At 46.4% G+C, this 16626-nt stretch overlaps 1 protein-coding gene across 1 annotated transcript in view; it reads left to right on the forward strand.

The window, feature by feature from the left end:
• Window positions 1-2330: 2330 nt before the first annotated feature.
• The window catches only part of SCUBE2 (signal peptide, CUB domain and EGF like domain containing 2), a 41710-nt gene continuing 27414 nt past the window's right edge, over window positions 2331-16626 (forward strand). The window contains exons 1-7 of the mRNA XM_056354803.1: window positions 2331-2537; window positions 4729-4851; window positions 5312-5437; window positions 8375-8509; window positions 14252-14377; window positions 14775-14891; window positions 15759-15848. Of these exons, the coding sequence (XP_056210778.1) occupies window positions 2435-2537; window positions 4729-4851; window positions 5312-5437; window positions 8375-8509; window positions 14252-14377; window positions 14775-14891; window positions 15759-15848 (820 nt within the window). The 5' untranslated portion in view covers window positions 2331-2434. The remainder of the gene's footprint in view (window positions 2538-4728; window positions 4852-5311; window positions 5438-8374; window positions 8510-14251; window positions 14378-14774; window positions 14892-15758; window positions 15849-16626) is intronic.

Consider the following 16626-nt stretch of genomic DNA (forward strand, 5'->3'; position numbering starts at 1 on the left):
TGGGACTCTGGCCCATGCAACACTGAGAAAATTTAGGTCAAGACTAAAATGCTGTGTAGTATCTAGGTGAGCAAAAACTTTGCTATTGGTTTTAGGATCAGTATGCATAATGTATGAAAATACTCCGTTTGCATACACTTCTTGCAGATACTTACCAGGAGCTATTTTCCTACCTAAAACTTTGTGATTTTATTTTCTATTTGTGGAAAAACCCTCAAATGCTGCTATTTGATATCTCTTCCTGTTGAACTGCCCCTGGCATGTTTGTTTTTCTTTCATCATACTTAACTTATTGCTGAAGTTGAGTCTTAAGAATTTTTCTAGCTTCTCTCTCCCAGTAAAGATCTTAGTACCCAGTTTGGTCGTCTGTCACTGTGGCTCTGTTGTTGAATAGAAATAGTTAAGGAGGCTACAGAAAGACATCCAAGTTGAGGTCTGAGGTTCTGTCTGTTTTGTGTCTTCAGAGAAATATTTTAATGGCAGTTCTTTCTTCAACATAAACAAATGAGTGTTATAAGTGAAATAATAGCTAGGATCCTTCACAAAGCACTTTGAGATTTATGTATAAGACATGGTTTCATTCACTTAGATAAATGTAGTATTTTTTTCTGTTTGTTTTCCAAGCTGTGCTGAGATCTTTTGATCTCGCTCAGGCATTCCCAAATATTTGTGTCACTTTATATTTTTGTTTACAGAAGTAAATAATATGCTTTGCCTTTACTGTGCCTCAGAAAGCTTTAGTTGTTTGGTTATATTGCTCTTCAGTGTCTTGGATTTTCTGCTACACTCTTCATACGCAGATTTTATGTTTTTCATCAAATCTTGTGATGAATTTTAATTAAATTAATATTGATCAAGTTCATAGAGGAACCTTGACTGAAAAGTGCCTGAAATATGTAGCAGCTTTTCTGTCTGGTAGCTTGTAGCCCAGGGCCTCGGTGGGAGATGGCTTCTCTGTGCATCGGGGCAAGCTGTTTGTAGGCGCCTGGGCTGGTACCCGCAGATGAGGGATGCGTGGGTGTGTGAATTCCCATTGGAAGCGTGAACGTCTATTCATGAGAACTTGGAAACTGTGGAGAAAGGCTGCTTTCATTTATTACTTTGTTGGTAAGGGGAGGCTTGGGGTATGGTGCAGGGCTGGAGAATCCTTGGAGTGTTTAGTGAGAAGCTTTATGCATTTATAGATGAGTTTGACTAAGAGTGAAACCGTCCGGGAGATACAATAGGTTGTTTCTCATTGCTTTTGAAATGATCAAAGTTATTCTCTTTTAAAATCCAATGAAGCCTGATGCTCCAGTGAGAAAGGCAAGTGGTAATTTATAGCTACCATTAAGGAAACAAAGACAAAGACTGAGGGAAAGTTTCATTCTGAAGATTTACTAATGTGTGTAACCCCTGCTTAGAACTAGAAATAGCTTGGTATTTCTCACAGGACAAAACAAAAAAGAGAAAAGGCAGCAAAATGGGGAAGGGAAAGGAGGGGTGGAAAAGAATGCTGCCTGCTTTCACTTGCACCCTGAAAGGTCAAACAACATTTCGGAGATTATAATTTCAGTGAATAGCGGGTGGGCAGCTTGTACCTGTGGGAGGAAGGGCCCGCAGGCCAGGGAAGGCGGGCAGGGCCCGCAGGGCGAGGGGGACAGGCAGGGCCCACAGCAGGGCGCGCAGGCCGGGGAAGGCGGGCAGGGCCCGCAGCAGGGCCCATAGGGCGCGGGGAACGAGCAGGGCCCACGGCAGGGCCCGCAGCAGGGCCCATAGGGCGCGGGGAACGAGCAGGGCCCGCAGCAGGGCCCCGCAGGGCGAGGGGAACGGGCAGGGCTCGCAGGCAGAGCGGGTCGGGCAGGGCCCACAGGGGGGTGCCTGAGGGGCCGCAGCGGGCTGGCATTGCAGGGTAAGAGCTGCCATGCTGTGATGCTGGCGAAAGGCAGGCAAGGCTGGGGAGAGGGGTTTGTGCACGGGCTGCGGCGGGGCCCAGCCATGCAGGGGCTTGGCCCTGCGAGGAGGAGAGCGTTTCATGGCCGCCCTGGGGGGCGCGGGGCGCCTCGGCAGACACGCTTGGCGCTGGCCGCCGCGGACCGCGTGTGAGGTACCGGGGCGCCCCCGGGACACCCATCTGTGTTTGGGGCGTCGTGCAGGTGCCTCAGCGCCGGTGCCGCGGGCGGGCGCGCTGCAGCGGCGGGTTTTCATGTGGGACGGGGCGGCTCCGCGCAGGGGCTGCGCCCACCGCGCCCGGGAGCCGGCGGGCGGGCGGCGGGAGGCGGGGAGCCCGGGGCGGGGGAGGCCGGGGCAGGGGAGGCCCGCCCAGCCCGCGCCGCCGCCCCGCCGCCCCGCGCCCGCTGTCAGTGTGAGGCGGGCCGGCCGCCCGCAGACACCTCCCGCCCGCCCGCCCGGCGGCGGCAGCAGCAGCAGCAGCGCAGCCGCCGCAGCGCCATCGATGGGGTCCGGCGGCCGCCGCGGCGCGACGGGGGCGCGGGCGCTGCCGCTGCTGCTCCTGCTGCTGCCCGCGCCCGGCGCCCCCGCCGCCCTGCCGCCGCCCGGTGAGTGCCCGCTGCAGCCCCGGACAGCGGCTGCCCCCGCGGGGCACCGGGCGGGCGGCTTTGCCCTCGGGGCGCCCGGCCGTCGGTGCCGCCGCCAGCACCCGTGGCGGGCGGGCGGGGGGGGGGCCGTTGGCGGAGGGAAGGGCGCAGGCGGTGGCGAGCGGCCGCCCCGGCGAGGTGAGGCGCGGGCGAGCGGGGACCGTTCCCGCCGGGGGGTGGCTGCCGCACGCCGTTTCCCAGCGGCTGGCGGGGGAGCCGGGCTGAGCGCCGCGGGCCGGGCACGGGGCTGCCGTCCCGCTGTGCCGCAGGAGCGGGGAGCCGTGCCTCTGGCGGCCGGGGGCCGGGCCGGTGCATCGCTCCTGCAGCCGCCGCCGGGGTCAGGGCGCCGATGTCCGCCCGCAGCCTCTTCCCCCACCAAGGGTCTTCCTCCAGCTCAGGCTGCTGGCCCTGCAAGTCCCTTGCTCCCTGTGCCTGCTGGTTTATTCCCCACCCCCGCCCCCAGTCCTCTGCTCTGTGCTTCTGTGTGCGTTAACGCTGGGGTTTTTGCTGCTGTTCTTCCCCGCACATCACAGAGGAATAGTGTAAAAATAAAATAGTAGCACGGCCGTTTTGCCAACGGTGTGTGATCTAGTTGATATCTCAGTGTCATAGCCTTGAGGGAAGCCCCCTCCCTGCCGTGTGCCTCCTGGGTCCCCCTCGCCGGGGCAGGGGTCCCCGCTGCCCCCCTGGCCCGGGCAGGACTGGGAGCGCTTGCCGTGCAGGAGGCACGCTGCCAGCCTGGGCTGCTAACGCGCCTGCCCTCCCCTGCCTGCCCTTCCCTCCTCCCATCTACCTGCACCCCGCTAGCTGGCGGCCCCTCAGCAGCTCCCTGCACCCCTCCCTGTTCCCGCAGTTCACTGCCTCCCGTGTTTTTTGATAAGCCTGACTTTTCTGCTTGGAGACACGGTGGATTTCGCCACTCTCCCTGTTCGTTTTCCACCATCCCCCTGCTTTCTGGTGGGACCCCATCGCTGTTCCTGCTTCTGTGTGCACCTGAGAGCCTGGAGAGCACCGCTGCGCTAGCACTGGCTCTTTGCCTTGTTCCCCACTGCTGGGCACCGTTCGCAGTTAAACCCGAGCAAATACTTTCTGCAGTTGGCAGTTGCCGCGGTACCTACAGGCATATTTTGTGACTGGGGGAAAGGAAAAAAACCCACAAAAAAAAAAAAAAGATGAATGCTGTAATTGTAAATGGGAGACGTGCTGGCTGAAATTCCCCTTTAAAAAGTGATCCCCATTATAAAAAGTGGCTGACTATTTAAGTAGTCACCTTCTGCTGATACTCCTGCAATTCCTCTTGTTTTAGGAGTCACTTTTTTATATCTGTGTGGGGTGCTGCTTCTGCAATTCTTTCTTTTAGCCAGTTACTGGAAATCTTCCTGTTTCTATGTTGGAATTCTGTTCTGCTGTATGAAAAACTTCTACTGATATCTTCTGCTGCCCTTAACTTTTTCTTCCTCTTCTCCTGTCTACGCTTCTTCATCTCCAGGACTTCCTCCTGTTGGTGTTTCCTTTTTTCCTCATTTCCTCTGCTCTGAAGTTTCCACCTGGATATTTTGCTTCAGTGTGCTGTGCTTTGTGATGGCTGGCCAGGTGATTTGGCAATGCTGCTCACCAGATACTATTCTTGTATTGAAAAAAATGGCATTAGTTATAAATTGTGCATCTGTTTAATGGTAAGTCAGTTTTTTAACGTGTTGATGGTGGCTTTGAAAGTATGTTTCCATAAACTCCCCTTGTTAGTTCAAAAATCTTTTGGCTCCTGAGGGTGATATCACAGATGTGATCAAGAACTCTTTCCATAACTGGTTTTTGTTAACCAGAAAGATTAACAGTCTCTAATGAATCTCTGTAAAACTGTCAGCTAAATCTCACGGAAGTTCTAGCCCATATTAGATTATTTTGGATGTGTTTATAAGTGGGTACAAAAGCTTAACGCAACCTTATCTGAAAGGCGTACAGATACATCTATATGCAGGTAGAACATAAATTAACGTTCGGATACGGTCTCCATCGTGACTCACATATAACATGGCGCGCGCACACCACAAACAGGCACTCAGCCCTATGTCATCTGTCAGCGATGTGTACAGGAGACGTGCCCTGTTCTCCACCTTCTGACATCCCTTCTGAATCCCTTGTCTTTTCCCAGATGTGGATGAGTGTGCCCTGGGGCTCGATGACTGCCACCCAGATGCTATTTGTCAGAACACCCCGAAGCTGTACAAGTGCATGTGCAAAGTGGGTTACACTGGCGAAGGGAAGAAATGTGAAGGTAAGATGACTGAAACACTGTGCTCTGTGTCTGTCAGTGAGAGGTATTTCTGAGAAGGCAGAGCCATTAAAAATAATGGCTTAGAATATGGAGGACGATTTTAAATCAAAATAGCCATAATTTCTTCACCTGATCTTCTTTACCAAACCAAAGGCAAATGGATTGCATGGCTTTTCACCTAGTAATATCATTTGGTCTAATAACTAGTTTGTTGTTTAACTAGCAGCCTTAAAAACTATAAGGTGAATTTACAGGGGAATCTCGGGGCATTTTGTCACTCTTTAGAAACATTCAGCAAATAATGTGTTAAGTATAGTCTATTTGCAAGACAATGGTGATTTTAGAAGACAGTTTCTGTAGCAGAAGTCGGGCTGGCAGGTTTACACAGTCGCATCTCTAACTGTCTATAACACTCAAGCAAGCAAGCATCCATCATACTGACTTTTGCTTTATTCCTTAGACATTGATGAATGTGATAATGATTTCAATGGAGGCTGTGTCCACGAGTGTTTCAACATACCGGGAAATTACCGCTGTACTTGCTATGATGGCTTTATGTTGGCTCATGATGGCCACAACTGTCTGGGTAAGAAGCGTGTTCACGAGCGTTGTGAGTAGTGATGCTAACATAACCCTTTAACTGCATCCATGGGAGATGCATACTGATCTGTTGGGCTGAACCAGCTCAGCTAGAGAAGAATGTATTCCAGGTACTGATGCACCATCCCAGCTGGCTCTTTCCACCACAGTAAATGTGCTACATTTCTGTTAAGTGCGTTGGTTAAAATGTGTGAAATGCCATTTGTTGTTAATGCTAAATGAGTTTTAAAAACCACGTGCTGTCATCTTTGCTGTTCCAGAGTTAGTTTAGGATCAGTTTTCAGGTGTGTTTCTGGGCTTAGAAATCTTCCCTGTCCTACAGGTATAACACGTGGGCTTCTCGCTGTGTCCGAATACTTCCTGACATGCAAGCTATAAGGAAAGGACAACTAGGAGCATGCAGTAGCTGTATATGATAGAGGCCATTGGAGTACAGAGGGACTAAGCCAAATGCGTGGAGTTTCCCTGGGTGGTTAGTGGGGAGAAAAGTATGCAACTCTGGAAATGTGTTCAATTGTGACAATGCTCCCGTGACCCTGCATGCACACACTCTCTCTCACCCACTTTCTTTTCTTTCTTTAAGACCTTGATAGTTTCCTTCTTTTTGTGCGCCAGCAGGTGAAAATCCTTAACAATGGGTGACAAGACCTCGTGGTTTTACTGTGATAATATTCTTCAGCACACAGTGCAGCAGTGTACAGAAACGCATGAGTTGCCTGTTGGCAGTGCAGTATGTTGCTGGCGTTATTTCCCTGGGACAGAGCCTCACACTGATGAAGTTGTCCTGCTTCCATGACCCACACTGGGTACCCTGTGTGGCTCTGCCCTGTGCCATGGTACCTGTCCCATTTAATTTTTCAGAGATCCCACAGATTAACTTTGTTACAGTGTAAGCGGAGGAGAGGATGAAGTCACTAAGTTCCAAGTATTTCACTAAAGAAAGTAGAGAGGGAAGAAAAATAGCTGCTGATACTTTAAAATAACAGGAAGGCCAACTTATTTTTCTCTAGTGCAGTTTCTATAAACACACAGTGGAGTTCAGTTGAGGTTACCGTGAAGGGCTGAGTGTGAACGAACACATTGCCTCTTACAGTGCCACCAAAGGGTGTATTCTATTTGCATCCAGTAGCCCCTCTAGAGCATACTTCAGCTGACTTGTCTAGGGCTTGCTGATCACAAACATAACTTAGACCAAAATCTGCCACCTGCTGTGTAACTGGGAAGATGCTCAGTATTGCATGGCAGACTTTCTAAAATAAAAGAAAATGTCATTGACATACAATGCGGTTTTTAGTACTGACCTGCCAATTTTGTGATGTGATGTAAACGTTAAATAAATATTTTGGCATGCAGCAAATTGGATCACATCTTCTCTTAATCTGCTTATTTACTTTGTTCACGCTAGGGTTGCCCTCCTCTCACCCATATTTTTGAAGATCTCGGCTGTGTGCCTGGGTTTAAGCCAAATAGACAATTACTTGTTGGAAAGATGATATTTTTGAAAGCTTTCCAAGGGTCTGTAAGACAGAAACATCTGCTGGAGTTCAAATCTGTAGGACTAAAGACTCATGGTGGCTGTTTATTCATGCTTGTTTGCACATTCACATCAGTGTAGAACTCTAAAATACTCAGCTGCTTTGTGATGGAGATATGTCAGCCGCTCTTTTTGCTACAGCAGGTCACATTCTTTTGCATCCAATGGGCTTACTCATTGCCTTCACTAGAAATTAAATCTGTTGTAATACTATGTTATGCTTCTTACTAAAAGCCTTTCTCTTTCTTCTTTTTTAGAAGACAGCTGTTTTATGCCAGAAGTGCTACAATGTTAAATTAAAAACATTGTACTTTTAGCACAGAAACAATGAACAAAACAGCGAGCAAACACAGCATTCCATATGAATTTGCGAATGAGACCAGTGCTTTGCCTCAGCACTGTTTTGTCCTCTTTTTAAGGGACCGAGCTTTTTTTATTTCTTGTTCAAATTTACATTTCTGAAAATTAGGGTAGGAAAATTCTTTTGCTGGTAGTGGTTACAAAAACCTGCGCTTATTAGGGGTAGAATTCCAAAGAATTGCAGGTTGGGGTGAGCATCTTGTTGTTCAGAGGCTTAGCTGAAGGTTTTCTATTCTTTATTTTTCTTGGTTATCTTGCAAGTAGAGCCCTTCTGTATTCTCTGGTATTGCTGAAGCTCTGAATATTGCAAAATCAACATTAAAACTATTTCAGAACTTCTGATCTTGTCCTTGACTGCAGTCGGGCAACACAGCAGCAGCCTTGATGGTAAGTGGTGATGACCTAGAGTTGAAGGAGAAGGATCATAAATCAAGCAGCATCAGAAGAGATGTCATGTGTGAATTCTACCTAGAGTGAAAGTAAGGAGCAGGGGACAGGTTTTAAGCTAAATTTCTTTTGAGGTTTTTATTTTTCTTGTTCCATCTTTGCTTCAGAATGGGGAGCTTTTATAGCTTGGATGGGTTCTGAGCCAAAGTTGTGTCCCACTGAGCAAGGCAGAGCCATGTATGGATGCTCAACCTAGATGTAAACGTGCTAGGCTGCTGGGTGGTAGTACTGTTCAGCTGCACTGAGAGGCAGAGTACGTTCACCTAGGTGGTGTGGGGCCCTACTTCTGGCTCCACCAAGGCGACTCTGCCTTAGTTGCAACCAGTAACTCTGGTTAGTTGGCCAGCATTTCTTGCAAGCCCTGTGACTGACTGGGCAAACTGTGAACAGGGGAAGAGCAGCAGCAAAAACATGCTTTCCCAAGGGTAACAACACAACAACAACAGGCTAGCCTGGGGTGTCTAAGCAGCCTGGGTGGTTACATGCCAAGTAGGTGTCTGTACTGCCTATTGAGCGGCTGCTGCCAATTTGAATGTACTGGTGTGAGCACAACGCTGATCTCTCTCTCTCTCTCTCTTTTAGATACAGATGAATGCATGTTCAACAACGGCGGTTGCCAGCATGTTTGTGTCAACACTGTGGGGAGCTATGAATGTCGCTGTAAGGAAGGGTTCTTTCTAAGTGATAACCAGCATACCTGCATCCACCGCTCAGAAGGTACTGACTGCTTCCCTCCAGGCACCGAGCAGGAGTTTTTGACAGAAGCTAACTTGCAAAAATCTTTAAAGCAGCTTCAAAAGTATTTTTAGGTTGAGTTTTTCAAAGCTGTAAAGGGTCTTGAAGTCCTCACTCTTTTTAAAAGGAACAGTGTCAGAGTCTTCTAAGTGACTTTGAAAGCATTACATCCCTTCTGCCCCTTTGATCTCACCTGTATGTCTGCGGTGCTGTGCTTGTTAACAGCTGTACCGCTGTACTCCCCAAGTGCTTTCCGCCCTGTTGTGCAGCTAAGCAGTGTCCTGATGCAGGGAAGGGCAACAAACTGAAGGACAATGAGCTCTGACCATTTCCATTGGCTTTAGTTGCAGGGCAATACCTGCGTTACCTTGAGGTACTTTTTAGATTCCCTGATACAGTGTTTAGGTTTCAGCTAAGAGATTTATTATTTGTCAGCCCCAAAGGTATTCTTACCGTGTTCTTTATTTTGAGTGAAACCTTTATGAAGCAACCTTTGAGAGATCACAGAGCCTTGGATATCTAATTAGACATTGGATTGAACAAAATTATTTTGGATGCCCTTAGGGAATACTTTAAAGTGGTCGCTCAGATCAGGGAGTTGTCCGTTGAACTGTACAGTGAATATGTTACCAAGAAGTATTTAAAGCTGCAAAGCTTTCTTTAATCTATGGCTTATCGTTGGCATGACTATAAGAGGAATCTGAGCATGAATAAACAAATCTCATTTTGAAGATCCCCATAGTGAAGAGATCGACATTTCTAGACATATATGGCCATCCATAGATGAGTGCACTGAGGTGGCTGTCATCTGACGTAGCTGAACTGATCTTTTGTTTGAATTAAGAATTTGTATTCTCAGCTTCTCTGGTACTGGGTTTGGTCTCACAGGGGTCTGCTGATGCGTGGCCATTTCTCAGGCCACGGCTCAGCTTGCCACTGCAGGAGCTGAGCCAGGTGTGGGGACAAGCAGGAAGGCTGCAGAGGTAGGCAAGGCATTTCCCTTCGTGTTGCCTTGCTAGCAGTGGGGGGGTGTGTGTGTCCATGGATGATGAATCTAAGGATGAAAATCAGTTGCTTAACTCCTTCTGATGCAAAGGGAAGAAAAACCTTCCAACTCTATTCTTATTTGCTGCTACTGGAGTACCCTCTAATCTCCCGAACTAACAGCAGCAGCATTTTCCGTCATTCATATTTGTTCCCTAAATTGTACCTTTGGAACTCTCTCTCTGTTCTCTTTATTTTTAAAGATGCAGTTAATTTCTTCTAACTTGTAGCAAAAAAGGCCATTTTTCTGTTAATACCCATAATACCAAATTTTCATTTGATTTAGTCTTTTTTTTGGGGGGGGGGGGTGGGGGGGAGGAAAAGCAAGAGGAGAAAAAGATGCCTTTTTTCCTAAAAACTATAAATGAAATATATTTTATAGAAACCAGCCTTAAGAAAAAAACCCTTACTGTTCTTGCCTAAAATGCTTTTTTTCTTCATACTGAAATACACAAGTGTTTGTCTTTAAAAGCCATTTTTTCAAGTTGTTATGCTATGACTGTTTCCTTCTCCCCTCCCCACCATTACTGTGAAGAAGTACTCCACGGGATTCCCCACTTTTTCGGGATTCCCCACTTTTTTTTTTTTTTCTTGGGTGGGCAGGTCTGTTGTAAGCCAAATCTCATTGCTTTATCTTTCCACTCACTTTGTTCTCTGCTTTTCTGCTCATCGCTACGTCTTCTGTTCTCTGTCTTGTGTATACATCTCTCTGTATATACTCTGTTAGTTCTGAGACCTCACAGCATTGATCGAAACAGCATTTGGCACCTACTGTCTAGACCATCCATTCAGTTTTGCTTCTTATCTATAATATAAGGGAGCATTTCCTTCCCTGTCTCCCACGCCAATGAAAAGAGTGCATACATTAATACTTGACAGACCTTCCTGGTGGTCTGCAAAACTGGTCTTTACATACACAGAAAACAAGTGGAGATAGGAGAAACAGAGAGGTTTGGGGCTGTTGTGCTCCTCCTGATGACCAGTGTAATGGGGGAACCCCGAGTTGTCTGGCCTTCTAAGTCTATCTGCAATTATTCTCTGGGTTCCATGTCACCTACTGTGACATGGGACTCAAAGTCAGGTAGGTATTAGAGGAGAGTTTCATAAAGTTGATGCTTCATCTGATATGACTGTGTTGGTCTGAAGCACAGAGGTGCTCTGAGGGGCTTGCTAGCTCTGTCTAGCCCCTGCTTTTACACTACGGTAACTCAGAGTGTCCTTGGGAAGTTGTGCACAGTCTTTTTTTTTCCTTGCCTGTCTGCTCTGAATGAGCTCTTCTTCATCTGTGTGTGGGAGAATGGATTTACTTTGGGAGATTGTTACAGCAGCTGGCAGGGCAGCCGTGCACATGTAGCCTGTTTCTGAGTTTAACTTGCTCCATATCACAGAACACAAAAATTTGAAGGAGAACAGTTTTTCATGAGTAAATATGTAGTTCATCTTGTGGCTGCTGTTGCTTTGGATGATAAATCTTGCTACTCTCCCTTGTGGTGTTTCACAGTCATAGCTATCTACTTGTTGGGCTGAATCAATGGGAGTGAATTGGACCTGCAAGTTGAAAGCCACATTTGACATCACAGTGTGCACTGAAAGCTTGTACACAGGGGACCATCTCAGCTGTTGCTTTTAGAGGCCTTCCAACTGTGGAGAGCAGCGGTAACTAGAAAGGTTTTTGGAAAAAGTTGCCTTAACACAAGGGTGTAGAAAGTGTGGAAAAAAAGACTAAAGCGTTCCTGGGATGTCCTGTGCTGCTGGCTGTGCTGATCTTCTCACCATTTGGCTCTTAGAGGGTGCCTCTGAGGATTTCTGGTAATTCTTTGTTCAGTTGTATCCTCTCCCTCTGTCCTATTGAGCGCCTGTTTGAATGTTCCCTAAATGGAGCCTTAATGCTCTTAGCTGATGGATGGTGATGTCCCCACATCTTCTGTGTAAAAAAGACAAAGATTTAAACGCAGATCATAATGTAAGATACTGATTTAACATGACCTGTTAGGGAAGTACAGGGCTGGCTTTTTGCCTGTATTTTGCCGGTGCGAGGAGTGCTCGGAGCTCACTGAAGTTTGCTGGGTAACTTTGTGAAGGTCCAGTCATCAGAAGGGACTTGACCAGCTTGGGGTCTGCTAAGCCAGGCACTGGATTCTGCTCTCTTGGCTGTGAATGTGGTGATCAAGAGACTCATCCATGCCAAGACACTTGTGTGTCAGTCAGTCAGGGCCTCCTGCAAGAGGAATTGTGTGTCTGGGAAGCATGTGGTGGGATCTGACCAAAATTTGTTTGGTTCTGGACCACGGTCTGCCATTGCAACAGCTCTGGAGCAATGTGACCTGGGAGACTTTGTCCATGAAGGAGTCTGCAGTCACACAGCAGCTGCGGTTTTACAGACATTTCTTTAATACAACCTTATAAAATGGTGCTGAATGGAAATCTTCTACCACATTTGGAAACAAGCAGCAGGTTCATAGTAAAAGCTAGAACGTGTGGATGTAGGTATCTTCTATGCACTGTCTTTTGGGTCAGCTAGATTTTGGTGGGTTTGGTCATGTGCCCTGTTACACAATGGTTACATCGTCATTAAAAAGTGCCCTGGTTTGGGAAGGGCAGTTTTAGCTTTCTGTGAAGACCTGATTGAATTCTGCTTGCTCAGAACGGAGCAACCAAACCTTTTGTCTGTTTTACCAAAGTACGTGCTTGAACAGAGCTTGATAGAGACGAAAGGGCAACTTTAACAGAAACCAAGCTGCTAATTCTCTTAATGCTTTCTAACACCTCTGAGCTAACAGTCCAAATCATATTGCATGCTAAGAACAGAAATGTCACAGAAACACTGGAGTTAATGAAGCTAATTTGTGGCCTGATGGGTTGTCCCCTTCCTTGAGCGTCAGCACAATAATGGATGACAGCTTTCTGTGGGCTCCTAGGGCTGTGTCTGTGCTGCAGGATTTGAGGTGTCATTGTCTTGCTAGACTTCTGGAGTCCTCACTGTGGGAAAGGAATCAAAAAGCCAGTAGAGCAGAATAATCTAGGCTCTGCAATATCCATTCTTTTGTGGCTGAAGGCTGTCTTAATAGAGAAAGGGTACTGTAGCTTGTGCTTCAGATAGCAGGAATAGTCGTGTGCAGAGCAAGGACCTCATGGAAGTGCAGTGGAATAATGGAGAAAAAGCTGACCTCGGCTTGCCAGCACAGTGGGTTTGCTTAATTTGGTAATAAGGCTGCAAAAAAGGCTGTGTAAGCATGACAAATATGTAGGGTGTTCACACAGCCCCTTTTCAGCAGCATGGTCACCCTTTTCAGCAGCATGGTCACCCTTTTCGTTCTCTCTCTGGTGGTGCATCTGTTCAACTCTGCAGAAGTCCACTGAGGTAATGTGGATTAAGCCCTTGCAGCCAAAGTGCCCCACTTAGTCTTCTCAGATGAGATGTTCTCACCAAGGAGAAAGAGCATTTTGGTGTAACATGTCTTACAAAAGCCAAGTGCACCAAGGCAGAGAATTTGATGGCAAAGGTGTGTTCTCCGTATACCTGAGGAGAGCATTCAGTTGTCTTCTCTCCCAGTTTTGTAGCACTATAGAATATTTCAGCAAAAAATCTATGGTGTATAGAAGAAAAAATATTCTTTTAATTTGGTCTAATGAACCCATTTGATAACTCAGCCCGCAGCTGTGTAGTTTTAACTTGTGTGTATACAATGCGTCACCATCTTGCCAATGGCAAAGGCATTGATTTGGCTGAACGGTGGGGCCAGGTGAAAGAAGTTTTTACAGTAACTCTGGGAATAATTTCTCCCTGTTTAATTTACTTTAACTTCTTGCACAAGCCAGACAAGACACTCGGGCAGTTGTTGAGTGCTGGTGCATGAGCAAGTTGTAACTGTTAGAGAGAAAAATGATAGGATGTTTTTAGGAGGTGCACCAAAAAGAAGGAAGTCTCTAGTGTCACATTGCTTTTTCATTTGGTTAAAACAGGCACTGGCCAGTTTTAAATTCTGTCCAGCCAGGAAGTTGTGTAGAAATATAGAACGCTGTGATAATCCCCAGTGGACTTATTTTGGGAGGTATTTATTGAAATCAGAAAAAAAATCAAAACAAAACAGTTACAAAAGAGAATTGACACACGGCATACGTACAATCTGCATGTCTACCCGGTCACTGCTTGGTCACTGCTGAGGTACTTATGACTTTGGGAATCTGCTTTGTAGGCCAGTAATTGAAATAGGGATGACTTTCGTGACTGTTGGCCTAGGCATTCCTGTGGCTGGTGGCTGCTCTTTTAAGCAGAGAGATAAGAACTTCATTTTAGGCTTTGATCTTGCCAGATATCAGCCACCTTGCAATTTCAATGAAAGAAATGAGGTTTTATAAACACTGGTATGAAGTTGAGAGCATTGGATGAGAATGCAGATGCTGCACAAATCTAGGGATGTTGCTTTTTGACCTTGCAGTCAAAGAATATGGGCACAGAAAAGATCACAGATGGAGAAACCTTGGGACCGTTAACTTTGCAGGACTGGACTACCTGCCTTTCCTGTCTGTAAGCTTATACTTCTTGTTCTAACGCTACAGAGTCTTCCCAGAAGTAGCAGGCTGTTGTCTCTGCGTGTGTTGAACTGACTTTATTTGACTGTTGCCTGCATTCAGAGATACTGAGGATGCTGATGCTCTTGCACTTGTCCTGTTTTGCAGAAGGCATGAGCTGCATGAATAAAGATCATGGCTGTGCCCACATCTGCAGAGAAACACCCAAAGGAGGAGTTGCCTGTGAATGCCGACCAGGATTTGAACTGTCCAAGAACCAGAGGAGCTGTATTTGTATGCAACATTCTGCATATGCTTATGGTTTCCCAAAGTGAACAAATAGTGTTCTGTTTGCAGTGATATGGGATTTGGTATGTTACAGCTAAACTGGGATGACATGCCTAAATTGTGTGCATTTGAATTAAACTAGAATCAGTGGCTTTGCTGGACGCTACCACAGCAGTCTGTTGGTTGCTGCAGTATCTGTAGTTCAGGACTTGCACCATCATTCCTAGCGGTAGGGAGTTCAGCTCCGCAGGAGAGCTGTGCAGCATTTCGGTCTCAACAGAGTTCTTCGGGCAAGGGGCGTGTTGGGAAGGTGTATTGGATGGTCACATGGAGACAAAATTACACACTGTCTTTCGAAGGTGCTGGAAGTACTTGGGAGGTGTAACATATGTTTTCTTTCTAGTGACATGTAATCATGGAAATGGTGGCTGTCAACATACATGTGATGATGCTGATAATGGGCCTATTTGTGGATGTCACCCCAAGTACATCATACATACGGATGGGAAAACCTGCCTGGGTCAGTATACAGTGGAGGGAAGTAGTTTTCTGTTGATGACTGACTCTAGAGTGGTGTGGCATTGCTGTATGTGTATGATTAATGCTCCTCATAATAGTATTTCTGGAAAATGTCAAGGGATCCAAAAAGGAAGCCTGCTAGTGCACAAGTGAATTGGTTGGGTCCAGGCTACTTATGCTTCCCTGTATAAGTAGCTACCTAATACTAGCACAGCCCGTAACTACACCTGGTCCCTCTGAAACACAAGGCCTGTCACTAACCAAAGAAGATTCCCTTCCCTCTAGGATATTTTAGGTTCAGTTTCTTGTATAGCATAAGCCAGCGAGTGTATCCAAGCCGTACAGCTGTTAAAACCAGAACTCTGAATTCAATTAAAGTACAATTTTTGCAAGGCAGTTGTCCAGTAAAGAAGGCACTTAAAATTTACAAACCCTTTCAGACTCTGGAAGAGTTTGGTTTTTATTGATTGTAAAGAAATGATCAAGCATAAGTGGCTGGTGCTTGTATTAGTCCATGATAGATGATGACAGTGTGCTCTTAACAGAACAGTTCATGACAGTTCAGGTAATTCTTTCAGCTTGTTGCTGTTCACTACATCTGCAGCACATCTTCTGTTTTATTAAGAATACTGAAGCAAACATGAGTTGCAAGGAAGCAACAAAAGCAAAGGATTCTCATGGTTTTGACTGAAGGGTCTTAGTTATTTTCATTATTACTTTTTTAAAAAAAAATATTTCTGCCTAGTTAGTTCCAACTGATAATTCAGCATGCGATGCAGCTGTTTGCATGTGTGTGCATACTGGATATCAGATGAAGCTTCTGGTCAGGGCACACTTACTCATTTGCTTTTTTTCATGCTCTTTACAGAGAGGGAAGAGGCTGCTGTTGAAATTTCTGAGGGAAACACTACAGCAGGAGCCGATGTGGACAAGAGGGTGAAGCGACGGTTGCTTATGGGTAAAAGTGCTTATTCCCAATTATTTTGCTTTGTGATGAAACCTTTTAGATTGAAGATTTGGGTTTGTTTTTTTTTTTTTTATTATAACCATCGTAGCTCTGGGCTGAATTCTGCCTGAGATGCTCCACTCCCTTTTAAGGAAATAATATTATTCCGTAATGTGTAAGAAACTATGTACATTGTTTGTGATGGTCAGTAGGAGGTGTCAGGAAGTTGCCCTTGAAGTAGTCTGTGTTTCCGCAGTTCTAATTCATCATGGGAATGCAGTACAATCCCTTCTGTGCTACAGTTTTAGCCAAGTGATTTTGGAGGAAGCGGTGTTTTACCTGCTTCTCTTCAGTTGAAAGTGTACTTGTACATGGAAGAGGATTGGGTCTAGTGGTGGATTGCATCTAGGAAGCCATATTAGGATACAAGGCCATCTTCTTCTTCCTAGAGGTGTTCACATCTGGCCCAGAATGCCAGCCTCTGAGGGTCTGTCACTACTGGGGAGGCACAGGCATGAGAACCAGTCCCTGTGGTCTCGGGGCAGCTGGGTCAGTGGATGTCCACCTCTCACCAGCCCTTACTCCAGGCAATAAGGGTGATTTACTGTGCGTATTGACATTGCCACAGAGGTGGCACGGAGGCTGAGGAAGAAAATACCCAAGGTATAGGGCTAGCTCTGAGCTCCTGGGTCCGTATTTAGACATCTAAATGAATAGCCTCATTTTCCAAAAAATGGCATTTCTGTGCAAAGAGGAAGAAAGAAGAGGCACTCTGTCTTCACATAGAGGT

Source organism: Falco biarmicus, chromosome 10 (assembly GCF_023638135.1).
Source record: "Falco biarmicus isolate bFalBia1 chromosome 10, bFalBia1.pri, whole genome shotgun sequence".
Taxonomy (NCBI): domain Eukaryota; kingdom Metazoa; phylum Chordata; class Aves; order Falconiformes; family Falconidae; genus Falco; species Falco biarmicus.